At 36.3% G+C, this 13034-nt stretch overlaps 1 protein-coding gene across 3 annotated transcripts in view; it reads right to left on the bottom strand.

Moving 5' to 3' along the window:
• The window catches only part of LOC126365775 (RUN and FYVE domain-containing protein 2), a 166847-nt gene extending 154664 nt beyond the window's left edge, over positions 1-12183 (bottom strand). The window contains exons 1-3 of one of the 3 annotated variants that reach the window (XM_050008301.1): positions 11945-12033; positions 8017-8104; positions 6873-7051 (exon numbers count right to left, since the gene is read on the bottom strand). In XM_050008301.1, coding sequence (XP_049864258.1) covers positions 6873-7051; positions 8017-8053 — 216 coding nt within the window. In that variant the 5' untranslated portion in view covers positions 8054-8104; positions 11945-12033. The other 2 variants (XM_050008299.1, XM_050008300.1) reach the window with 2 other exon arrangements.
• Positions 12184-13034: the final 851 nt, after the last annotated feature.

The following is a 13034-nucleotide window of genomic DNA, read 5'->3' as shown; positions in this document are numbered from 1 at the left end:
GTTGACATGGTATTGGTAGGTGGAAAGGGTAATATGAGGTTAAAGTGAAAGTAAAGAGAGATTTATATAGGGAGAGATAAAGGTGTGAAAAAAGTCGAAAGAGTGTTGGTTTGAGATGAGCTATGTTGATCATGTGCTGAACTTAGGTTGGTGAACAACAATGGGTGCAAAGGTTGGGTAGTTATGTTGTCTCCAGATCACGTTAAAGGGTGGGGAAATTCAAGAAAATTTCGAGAAATTCAAGAAAATTTGGACAAAAAAATTTTTTCGAAAAAAGTTTCGAAAAAATAATTTGCGAAAAAAAAAAATACGAAAAAAATTTTCGAATAAAATCTCGAAGAATATGTGTGTAAATGTATTCAAAGGACTGGTTATGTACTGGCAGGTTATGATAATGAGGCTAACAATTGTTTGATGAAGAAATAATAACGTGTAAACCTGTGGGAAGCTGCTAAAAAATAATCGGTTTTGTGGGAAAAACGGGAATGGAAATAAAATGAAAGTTGTTGGAAAAAAAAAAAAAAAAAAAAAACTGAGATGGTTGTGTAATGGGTGAAAGGAACTGAAGCTGTGAAATAGTATTCACGAGTTTACACGAAATGTTTGTAAACTTGGAACAATGGATTTTATGGCAGCGGTTATGTTGAAAGCGTTGAAAATTTTAGGTTATGGTTTGGAAGTAAATTACGTATTATTGAGTATAATTAGGCAGGATAAAATGTATGGTAGATTACGGAAAAATGGAAGATGAATACAAAGTGGAACTTCTTGTACAAACGAAAAGAGAAAGTAAGACGATAGAGAAGATTTCGAAATGCAACAGAGACAATAACAAACGTAATTGTTGGGTTCAAATTAATGACGATGTAAATAAAACAGAAAGAAACTTCCACATGGGAAAAATATATTAAAAACAAAGATTCCAAGACTTACCAAGCGGGAAAGCGCCGGCAGACAGGCACATGAACAAAACACACAAACACACACACAGAATTACGAGCTTTCGCAACTGGCAGTTGCTTCGTCAGGAAAGAGGGAGGGAGAGGGAAAAATGAAAGGATGTGGGTTTTAAGGGAGAGGGTAAGGAGTCATTCCAATCCCGGGAGCGGAAAGACTTCCCTTAGGGGAAAAAAAGGACAGGTGTACGCTCCCACACACACACACACACACACACACACACACACACACACACACACACACACACACATATATCCATCCGCACATACACAGACATGTGCGGATGGATATATGAGTGTGTGTGTGTGTGTGTGTGTGTGTGTGTGTGTGTGTGTGTGTGTGTGTGTGTGTCTGAGCGAGTGTACACCTGTCCTTTTTTTCCCCTAAGGGAAGTCTTTCCGCTCCTGGGATTGGAATGACTCCTTACCCTCTCCCTTAAAACCCACATCCTTTCGTCTTTCCCTCTCCTTCCTGAAGAAGCAACCATCGGTTGCGAAAGCTAGTAATTCTGTGTGTGTGTTTGTTCATGTGCCTGTCTGCCGGCGCTTTCCCGCTTGGTAAGTCTTGGAATCTTTGTTTGTCCAGTTAAGTACTGACCATGCTAATGTGCATCCATGAACAAATATGAGAAAATTGCTGTAAATAATATGCAGAAGAAATTACAGGTAACTGTAGTGTCATTGGTAAGAAAATGTATGTTTAGATTTGCTGTCTGAAGTTTTGCTAGAATTTTTTAAAAAAGTTAACTTGCCCTTTAATATGAATTTTATTAGGTGAACAGTACCAGCTACAAGTTACCTTACGACTCAATCTCAAGATAAGATTTGATGGTATTGTCCACACTGTGAAATACATGATGTTGACAATGTAGCCTCGGTCCTGTCTCAATTAACAAGGATCTACAAGCAGGGACAAGAAAAAAATCATTCTATTTTATGGCCATGTTTTGTTTCTTTTTCTATTTTGTTCCAATCTCTACATTATTTTTTGCCAATGTCAGTGGTTTTTTCCCTATTTTAGTATTAATTTCTGAAAGCTTAGTTTTGAGTACCCTATGTCTGTCTTATTTCATTGTTTTTCAGTGTTATGTAATGTACATATCCACTACAATATATTTACTGGCACCACAGATAACCTTTTTTCTACATTATTTAAAAAAAAAACAATCATTTATGTTAAATTCTTTAAATCAAATCAATTAAAAATATTTCTGCAACCATGAACTGTTGCAAGTTTTTTTTTATTTTTTTAATAAAACTCATCTGAGGCATGACAAACTGTCTTTAGCTAAACATCAGACACTTGACAATGTCCACATTTATTGTTGACATGGATAGTTGTTTTGACACTAAATAGTGAAATGATTCATAATAATGACTTCATCATTATCAATCTATGATTGAAACAACTGTGAATGCAGACTTGCATCACCTGTGGCCATAGAGTTGTTAGTCTAGTTTGAAGGTTCAACCCAGCATGTTTCAATGTTTCCTTCATCTCTGCCTGAAGTATTTGTCTATGTTCCTCTAAGGCTTGCTGATTTCATAAAAAAACGCCTTTTACCACAATAATGAAGCCATATTCAAAGTCTTTCATTTTGAACTTAGGTAATAGTTTTATAGAGCAATGTATCCCCAGGCCTAGGTTAAGTCGAAAGTTGGTAATCTCAATCTTAGCTTGCGAACACAAAGTAATTTTGCATAAACTAGCACACCATCTTGTGTAGCATGATTGACTGTGTGATGCTTGTCATGTGTGATACCTGTGAAGTTTGTGTGCAGCACAAAACTAACAGATTTAGATGGTCACAGTGGTGTTTTCCAATTTCCTGTGTAATACGAATATATGTAGTTGAATTAAAGCACCACATTAAAGATCTCTCAAAAATGCATCATTTTTGGTAGGATTTTCTGTGCAAAAGTGTTGGGAAATGTGACATCAGTGACTAAAGCTATTACAGGAATGGATTTAATTCATGTGGGGCTATTTTCATATGATGTCACTTCTAGAACCATGTTATTTACACGAGAAATGAATTGTTATTCTAAGTTTACACACAGCCTGAAACAAAGCAAGCTAGACTATCCCACCCGCTATTAATGCACGCCTATTAATATTTTTTTTTCTTTTCTTCATTTTTCATTTTGAGTCTAGTTACCCATATCATGTATGTTGTGTATACCCAAATCTGTCAAAATGTTATACATACCATATTCCACACACATTTATAATTCAGGTGATAATTTGCAATAGCCTGATTATAGTGGTGTATTTAGTTTTTCTGGAAACCGTATTAACAAAAAATAACGAATATTTGAAATTATCAAAACAACATGTAATGGCAGATTTTGAGTGAGCTATATCAGTAGTTTTGGAAGTGCTGACACCTACCATAAAAAAGCTGGGAATCTGGACTTTACAGTAACATGCTTTAATTTTTGAGAAACTAATTAACAGACATTTGGTATTTCATAAAACCTGTCAGTGTTGTATTGTGTTGCTGAAATCTGTATTTTGCATTGTCATTTATGAAAAATTGCCCTGCCTGTATCTACAATATACAAATGAAAGATGAGCTTCATTTTATCTGAGGAGGATAGTTTTGGGCAAATAATGATGGGCAAGGAAACAGGGGCATTTATGCACGTTTTTGGTTAACAGGAAATTAAAAAGAAAAGAGTCGACATTTAAAGTATGTTAAGAGAGAGCTGCATGCAAATAAGATGTGGAGGTACTTTTTCTCTTGAGAAATCAGGTAAATTAATGTAACATGAAGTAATGAACATACATGTTGTAACATAACAACTGTCAGTACTTCATTTAATTTAATCTGTACTACAAAAATTAGTTTCTAATTGGAAGCTTTTTTGATAAATAAATGATCACAGCACGAGTCACATAAATGTATATGATAATTATGTTGACATGGTTCCAGAAACATATAACGAGAAGTTGTTCTTAAAAGATATTTCACATGTGACAACAAAATCAAAATCACTATTATTATGAATATCTTGATACATACTCTTTAATCCACTGAATGGTAAATGGTTTATGCATCTGTATGAGCCTTCACTGCTCATATCTTGTCCATCAGATCATTTACATACATCAAGAATATGAGTGGTCCTATCACATTTTTTGGGGCACTCCTAATGATACCCTTACCCCTGTCTTTAATAAAAACTCGTCGTCAAGGATAACATACTGGGTTCTATCGCTTAAGAAGTCTTCGAGCTTCTCACATGCCTTGGAATGAATTCTGTCTCCTCGAACCATAATTAACAGTCTACAATGATGTACTGTGCTAAAAGCTTTCTAGAAATCAGCCTGTTGTTGTTCATAGGGTGTCATGTGAAGAAAGGGCAAGTGGAGTTTTTACATGTACAATGCTTTCTAAATTATGTTGATTCTTGGATAGGCATTTTTCTGTCACAAGGAAATTTATTACATTTGAACTTAGAATAGGTTCAAGAATCTTGCAGCATTCTGATTGTTATGGATATGGATCTGTAATTTTGCATGAGTGTTCTTTTATCCTTCTATACAGAGTCACCTGTGCTGCTTCCAGTCACTTGGATTCAGTGGTGGGTGGGAGATTTGCTGTAAATGCAAGCTAAGTTAGGGGCCAATGCAGTAGACTACTCTTAGTAAAATCAAACTGGATTCCATCTAGACCTGGTGACTTATCTGTTTTTATCTCTTTCAGTTACTTCATAGTGCCAGAAATGCCTGTCTATATGCCCTCCATACATGAGTCTGTGTGATAGTCAAACAACAGCACATCTGTATGATCTTTCTGCAAGAATGATTTTTTTAAAACACAAAATTAGACCTTCAGCTTTCCTTTTGCTGATTCTATTGAAACACCAGACTGATCGATGAGTGATTGGATAGAAACTTTCGACTCACTCAGTGGCTTTACACAGGATCAGAATTTTCTCAGATTTTCAGAAAGATCCTTCCCTATAGTACGGCAGTGGACAGCGATACTTTGTGCATCAATTTTTTAACAGGCACATGAATCTCTACTAACTTCCACCTGTTCACATTCCCATGTTCTTTTTTGACCCAAGAGTGCAACAATCTCTGCTTCAGCAGCAATTTTTGAAGTTTGTTATTAAACCACAGTATGTCTTTTCTGTCCTTGATCCATGTACTCAGTACAATACTTCTCCGGACTGTGATTTACAATCATTTTAAGATTTGCCCATAATTCCTCTGTGTCCATCTTAGTTGACCTAAATGGTGTCTACTCACTGTCTACGTAGGTTGCTAACAGTTGCTTATCTGCTTTTACCAGCGGTACTCTCAAAGCTTTCCTAAGCATCGCCACTAAGATGATGTGATTTCTGTATCTATAATGACACTGTTGATAAGGTCAGGAAGGAAAGAGTGGCTAACATATTGATCCCATTTTATACATGACTACTCAAGATCATGAGCACTGCCAAAAGAGTTAGGTATGTTACACAGTTCACTTGGGTCACAGTTCTTTCTTAGAAAAGCCCTTAACAGAAATATGGTATAATCAATTATTGACGAATGGAAAGAAATTAAAAGCAGATTTCAGATCCTGCCTTATAGAAAATGTCTCTGGAAGTTCTCTGTGTTCTTTGGGTCAGAAATTCAGATAAATTACTTAGTTTTATCTAAATCCAACATTGGGAGTTGCAGGGCCTGAGCACTTTCCCTCGAATACACTCAAGTTGGCAATGTTTCACTTTCAGGAGGTAGATAGTTTTAGGCTAATAATGGTAGCTGAGTGCATAAACTGTAACTATTTTATCTTCTGTGATTCTATTTGTGATACCTTTAAATTTTCCCTATCACGGCTTTGCCTTTATTTTTACAACTTGTCTGGAATGGAGAGAGTGGTGATGGACAGATATGTAGCATAGCCTGTGGCCTAGGATCAATTACAGAGTGACAGTTGGATTTTGAGTCAGTGAAGCCTACGAATGTGATGATACAACAAGAAGCTCAGCTACAGTTACAAAACAGTTCAAGTAGTATGTCATGATGGTAGGAAGAACTCTGTAAACAGCTGGCAAAATTGTTGTTTAATAAACGCAACCGGTTTTGCAGCCTAAAGCTGTGTCATCAAGTGCAACAACACTGAAAGATCATAGGCGTACCCACCACTCCTAGTCAAAATTTACTATTCAGAGAATATTGTCAATACTACGGTGAGTGTAAGGTAAAGAAGAAAAACTCAATTCTTTAAAATTTTACTGTATCATTGGGATGGCAGGGTAGCCTGGTGCAGGGCAAAGGAAAAGTGACCCAAACAAATGGCAAAGAGAGACTACTAGCTGAGTTCTTCCTAACATCATGCCTTTCAATAGCTGCGGTTACAGCGATTAACTTGTCAACATTTGTGATTACACTCACTGTTTTCCAACTACACTGGGCATTATGCACTATTATTCTTGTCAGGCTGAAGCATATATGCTTCCTCATTGTTACCTCATTAGGTAATGACACCACACCTCGCAATGAACATTACTCTGCTAAACAATGAAGTAATGGCAGTGCCCTGCTCTAGGCTTTTGGTTCCGCAAATCTATATAAATGCTATGAAAAATGGCCATGTCAAGTATTTGTTACAATGATTTGTGTGTAGCAGAATACATATATCTTCACGGAATGGAAATCAATGATATTTCAAAATAAAATAAAAAACTCTCCCATCGTCCACCATCATAACAACCAGCTGTATTAGGTATCACGTCATACTGCTATTCATGTAATAAACATCAGTGTTAGTTAAATAAAAACAAATAATTTCAAAGCAATATTATGGCAACTGATGCAATGAACTAATTCATGTGGTGCATGAAATACTGAAATATTATTTTTTTTCATTTTGTAACTGCAATTGCGATTTTTCCTGCAGAAATATAGTACCTTACCTTCTTTGGCTTCAGCCCATGCCTTAATACATGTTCTAACACAATGAAAAAGTGTTGAAGAGGCATATGATCAGAGTCAAGCATTCTTCCATATTTAAGTGATGTTTCAATCAATTCTTTCACAATTAGTTTTGATATGTTCAACAAGTTGCTTCTTTCAATCATAACAGGATCTCGTGCTGTAAAAGGACAAGAAAATGGAAAGCCATTCCTCGACTCTGAAGTGATAAATTAGGAATTCTTAAGCAAAACAACTGAGTATTATGAAAATGACTGACAGATAGTTGACACTGTCCATGAACATTTATTCTTGGCAACAGCATAATTAATATCAATATAACTAATACAGTTGCAAATTTAATGCAACAAACTACTGAGGATAACTGAGGAAGCAACTTTTGTTAGTAATAAAGGAGTAGTAGGACTGAACTAACACAATAAAATCACAGAGAATGACAAACATGTCCATGAACAGTTACACACAAACAGTTATTAAAGGGTTAATCACATCACAAAGATAGTGGAAATATTACACAGAGGTACACATACCTAGGAGAGGTAAAGGACCATCAGGAGAAGGAGTAGATGGTTGGGAAGAATCAGGAACGCTGAATTCAACATCCTGAAGCTCTTTGAGGCACAGCCACTCGCCATCCACAGAAACACGAAAGTTGCAAAGGTAGATGGTGTCCTGGGCACCAGCCATGTCCTGGTCTATCATGATTGCACAGTAAGCACTCCCACCCGTTCACTGGAGAATGCTAATTATGTATGAAGCACCCTTACCTACCATAACAGTGTGCATCACATTACACACATCACTACATGAATCACTAGACTACACTACTGTGCAATAGCTACAAATTTCCAGTTTTCATAACTGACAGACATAAAATGGCTACATATGTAATCTGATCAGGGCACAGATGTGGTTAATAAAAATTGGATTACAGACAATGTTATGTCACATGTCAGTTTACAAATTCAAGAGGAACATGTGGAATACCACACAGCTTTACGTGAGTCACAATTCCTCACTCTGGCAAACTCCCAGAATGCACACAGTGTAGCTATTGATTTTCTGGCACAGTTAGCTTCCCCCTCCAGATGGCACTGAGGAAGTGGATCAATACACAATGCTTACAAGCAGATGTTCGTGCTGAATTCCAGAGGCTAATCATTTTAATTTTAATTTGGATTGTTCCTTTCAGATTAATCTGCAGGTCTTCTTCCTTAAAAGGAAAAAATAAGCCAAACAAAAAGTAAATAAATATTTTATTGCATGCCAAAGCAGACAATTACACCTCATATAAAATCAAGTTTCTGAAATACAGAGATACAAATGTTTAAAACCAAATTATAGTCAGGCAAACTGGAAGGGAAAGGCAAAACTATCACACATATTTGGAGCTATCATACAAAACAAACAACTAAAATCATCTTACATGAAGCATGCACACAACCTTATAGGGCCCTAATCATATTTTTACAACAACATTAATATCTGAAAATAGTATTTTACTAAAACTGAATTTCTCTATATTTTTCCTTAACTTTACATTTAAGGATTACCTCCCACTACGTACTTACCATTGTTTTCATAGCAGCCTATGCCTATCAGATTTTCTAAATATTAGAAACTGGTCAACAGGTTAACACAGGCTGAGAAAGCCATTGTCAAATGTGCAAATGGAAACTGCGATATACACATCAAGTGAAAATCATTAATATGATGCATTAAAATATCACGTGATGTTTCTTTGGCTTTGTGACAGTGAGGAATGCTGCACAAGCAAACTTTTCTTACATTCCTCACCTTATAACAGAAGATTGTCATTCAGAAGCTGCTACGATACATCTTCCACTCTGCTGCAGTAAATTAGTCAGTATATCCATCTAGCTGGACAAGCATTTCCATCAAGTTCATCCTCTTTCAAGCAGCACTGTCAATTAACAAAGCATCAACCCCAAACAAGTTCTTGGTATTTTATTTGTAAACTAACAATTACATCCACCATTTAAATTTAATAGGGATTCCTAGAAGGAAGATGACATTCTTTTCACCAAACATTACAGAGAACATTTAGAGAAGCAGCATCTGCAGCTGATTGTGGAATGATTCTAATGCCAAATGTGTTCATTACCATGAAGACAAAATAAGAGAAATTAGGGGCGATATGGAGGCATATCGACAACTGTTTTTCCCTTGCTCCATTTGTGAGTGGAATAGGAATGGGAGTGACCAGTAGTGTTGTGCAAGGGATGCTGTACCATGCACAATATGGTGGTGGCTTGCAGAGTGAGTGAGTGTGTGAGTGTGAGTGTGAGTGTGTGTGTGTGTGTGTGTGTGTGTGTGTGTGTGTGTGTGTGTGTGTGTGTGTGTGTGTGTGTAAGACTTACTATTCCTCAGTTTTTAACTTCATGACCACCAATAATAGGTAAATTGAACCACACGATTCCTTATTATCCAAGACAGTTCCATGATTGATCTGATTGTTACTGACATATTTTATCAGAAAGCATATCCATATATTACTCTGCAAGTTTACAGTTTTCAGTAGAGTGGTACTGATGAAGCGTACTGAGAGATTCCACAAGTTCAACAAGAACGGTAATACTAGTCAACAATACTTTGCTCTCACTAACTGCATTTCATATTTCTACAAGTGAAAGCTGCTTCCTAAAATGTTTCAACTGTCATCATTAACAGATTTCAACATGCAATATTTTTCTTTTGCCACACCATTGTGACGTTCTCAATTTCACTCCACATTGTCACTTTGTTATGATGTTACTACCCTTCCATGTAAAACATTTAATTTTACTGTCAGTATCTGCATTATTTTTCCACTTATTCTCTTATTTATAATACAACTTGTTTTATTTTCATTTCACTATTTTATTTCTTAAATTATAAGTACCCTCTTTTTTGACAGTATTTCATTTCTGTTTTCTCACTTGTTAGCTCAATATTTTTATGGTTTCAGGAACATCAACCGTAAGTCTTGCACAGCATTACCTGGTACCTATTTAAATAAGAACTGTGTGTTTGTGTCTCATTTCAACTTGCATAATATTGTAAACATCCTTCTTCCTCACTTCTTACATCCTGAAGACAATCAGAGCCCCTCATTTAGAAAGCAACATATCTGGTTAATGTTTCTTGTCACCATCAGTCTTAATTTTCGCCATTATTTTAGTTATGTACTGCATTTCTATTCATATTTGAAGACTTTACTTTTTTATATTTGGTTTGTGGATTTTGTACATTGTGCATATGCACAGGCTACACAGAAACTACCCAGCAAATGCGTGAGTAGTGTAATGTGATTACTTCAGTTACACATCAAATATGACACGCAGACTGAAGAGAAAATATTTTCCGATTTCCAACCCATTTTTCCAGGTAGGATGCTGCAGATATTTAAGCATTTTGTTCAAAGTGCTTTAACCATAATTCTTCACATGAACTTAACTTGTAGCTAACAAAATGTTTATTGTAATACATATAAATGTTCAAGGGTTAAATAACATGTTTGGAGAGAGTGTTTCAGACCAGTAAAAAAAACAATATGTGAAATTTTCGCTTGAGAATTGATTTCAACTCTCTGCGTAAATTGCATTACTTTAATACAAATGAGTAAGGCACATGAAACTCTAAGTCTGCATTTATATATTACAAATATATGGTTTATTTTGGGGCTGAGCTATTGAATTGGTGGTGGTAATTAGCAGTATGCTAATTGTTTGTTTACTGGATGAACAATGGACGAGATGGTAAGAGTTGTGTAGTGGCCGACCTTAAATTTTTTGCTGTTTATGTATGATGTATGTACAAAATGTTCAACAAAATACTCAGAGGTTTACATGTTATGTAATACAGCTTTCATTAATTTGCCATGACATTTTAGTTTTTGCAGTGGAAAGTGCACTTCATGTGGCATGGACATAGCCACTGGGCTACTATAGATAAAACTGTTACCACAACCATTATTACACATTAATATTCATTGATGTTGGCAACTTGAAACCACATTGTCACCTTCCACCATAACCTACACCTTGCACTACACTACTCATTAGCACATTACTGCAATCTAGATTTCTAGGAAGGGACGAGACAACAGCTGCTGTCCACTAATCAAACAGAAAGGGCATATGGACTAGTGCGGCTAATGAAGTAAAGAGTACACTTTGATGCTGTAAAACAAAACACACACACACACACACACACACACACACACGTACGTTTCCAGGGTGTGAATGTAGATAATATTGATCTTCAACTATCTGAGACACAAAGAGTAGAAGCACGATTGTATTCAGTTGTTGTTGAACTAGTCAATCAATTTAATCTATGAAACATAAAGAACCACTCCATCAACAATATAGTACAAAATAGATTTCTGCACTACATTTAAAAAAAGTAGGCCTACAACCACTTTTCCTGATGATATAGGCAGGGGCCATCTCACGTCACAACATTGGAAACAAAACCTAAACTCTAGTTTAATCTATTTTCGACAAGGTGGCAGAAAAAATATGATCACTGCGAAATTATTCGTGGTGTGAAACAAAACCTCAAGTTACTGTTTTATTGTACATCAAGGCATGTTGAGATGCTCAAAATTTGTCACTCAGTTCAACTCTTGATGTACAAGGCATCTCTCTACCTTGAGCATTCTTTCACCATGAAAAAGGGGGGTTCAGGAACAGAGACTGTCACAATCAAATATGACAAAGACAGTCGGTCATAAGTAGTCCTTTTACTAGGCCTAACGCTTAACACTTCAAGAATAACATTCATATTCATTAAGCACTGGAGAGATTTTATGACACTAACGGGTTTTGTTATAACATTATAGGTAAGTCACAAATCAGTTTTCCAGTGTTCCACGAAAATAAAGTTATTCCTCAAATTTTGACGAGGCCTACTTGGAATCCGTGTTCAAAATGTTTCGCTGATATCAGCATATTTAGGAGAATATTGAATGCAAATCATATGATCGTTCATTCAAAATGCTACCATTCATTTAAAATTGCGGCAAGGTGTAATGGAATTAAACTCTTACGTTTCTTTGACTTATCACTGCTTGGCCTTCCTCTTGCTACTACAAGTATGGGCCATTTTTCATCTCTTATAGAAGATATTGAGGACGAACGAGACAAACTTTTTCCTTCCGACGAGTTAACGGATTCATTTCTTGATTTTTCTGTTGGAGATGTTGGAAAACCTTCACCACAGGTATTCGCCATATTTAAACTAAAATGTTTACATGTCAACCAGCTGGAGCGTCAGAGATCCTAAAGTTGCTTGACATCAAAGTATATTATCCTCCGGAGAGTGCCTGTCAAAAAAATTCCGGCACAGCAAACAAGAAAAAAAAAACAGATGTTTTACAGTTTAAGTTTGTTAATGCTTTCATTACATTTAAGTACTAATACAGCTGCAATGAGACGCAATTTTTTACATTTCTTTGACTTATCACTCCCTGGCCTTCCTCATGTCATTTCGTTTTAAGACAGAAAGTTCTTGAAAATTCGCGTCATTCATCGGAGAGATTAATGTCAAACAGCCAAATGAGCGACGGGATTCGGGAAATGTTTAAAGGCTGAAAGCAACCGTCTTGATATTTCCTACAGCACCATTGCTTTGTGTCTTCAGACGAAGTGACAGGGGAACCATGGCAATCTGTCTAAACTAAACGACTGTGGGTCCAACAACGAGATCAGATGCAAATTAGTAACAAAGAACACACAGATTGATTTCAAACTAGCAATGGAAGAGTTAAAATTTTCCAAAATATCATTTCGGTAGGTAGTAGTGATGAAGGGGAATGGCAGTACTAGTACTCAGTTCCTTGGACGACAAATACCATATCACTAATAATTCTTGAGCAGCTGCATATACAACAGACGTGGCGCCACTTGGCCGCCTGTGGCAACACCGAAATAGCATGTAGAAACACCCAAATATCTGTGGCGCCACTTGAGAACTATGATATTTTTAACTATGCCACAAAAGTTAAAATTGCGTAACTTTGTCATACCACTTCTTTCACTCACCACCGAAAAACGTCTTTCGACTGCCATCTCGTGGCTAAACTTCGAACCACCATCCCAATGTTTTGGTTTTCATGTCAATAATTTAGCTGTGCGTGT

This window comes from Schistocerca gregaria, chromosome 4 (genome assembly GCF_023897955.1).
Source record: "Schistocerca gregaria isolate iqSchGreg1 chromosome 4, iqSchGreg1.2, whole genome shotgun sequence".
Classification (NCBI taxonomy): domain Eukaryota; kingdom Metazoa; phylum Arthropoda; class Insecta; order Orthoptera; family Acrididae; genus Schistocerca; species Schistocerca gregaria.
This window is presented reverse-complemented; position numbering and strand designations above follow the sequence as displayed.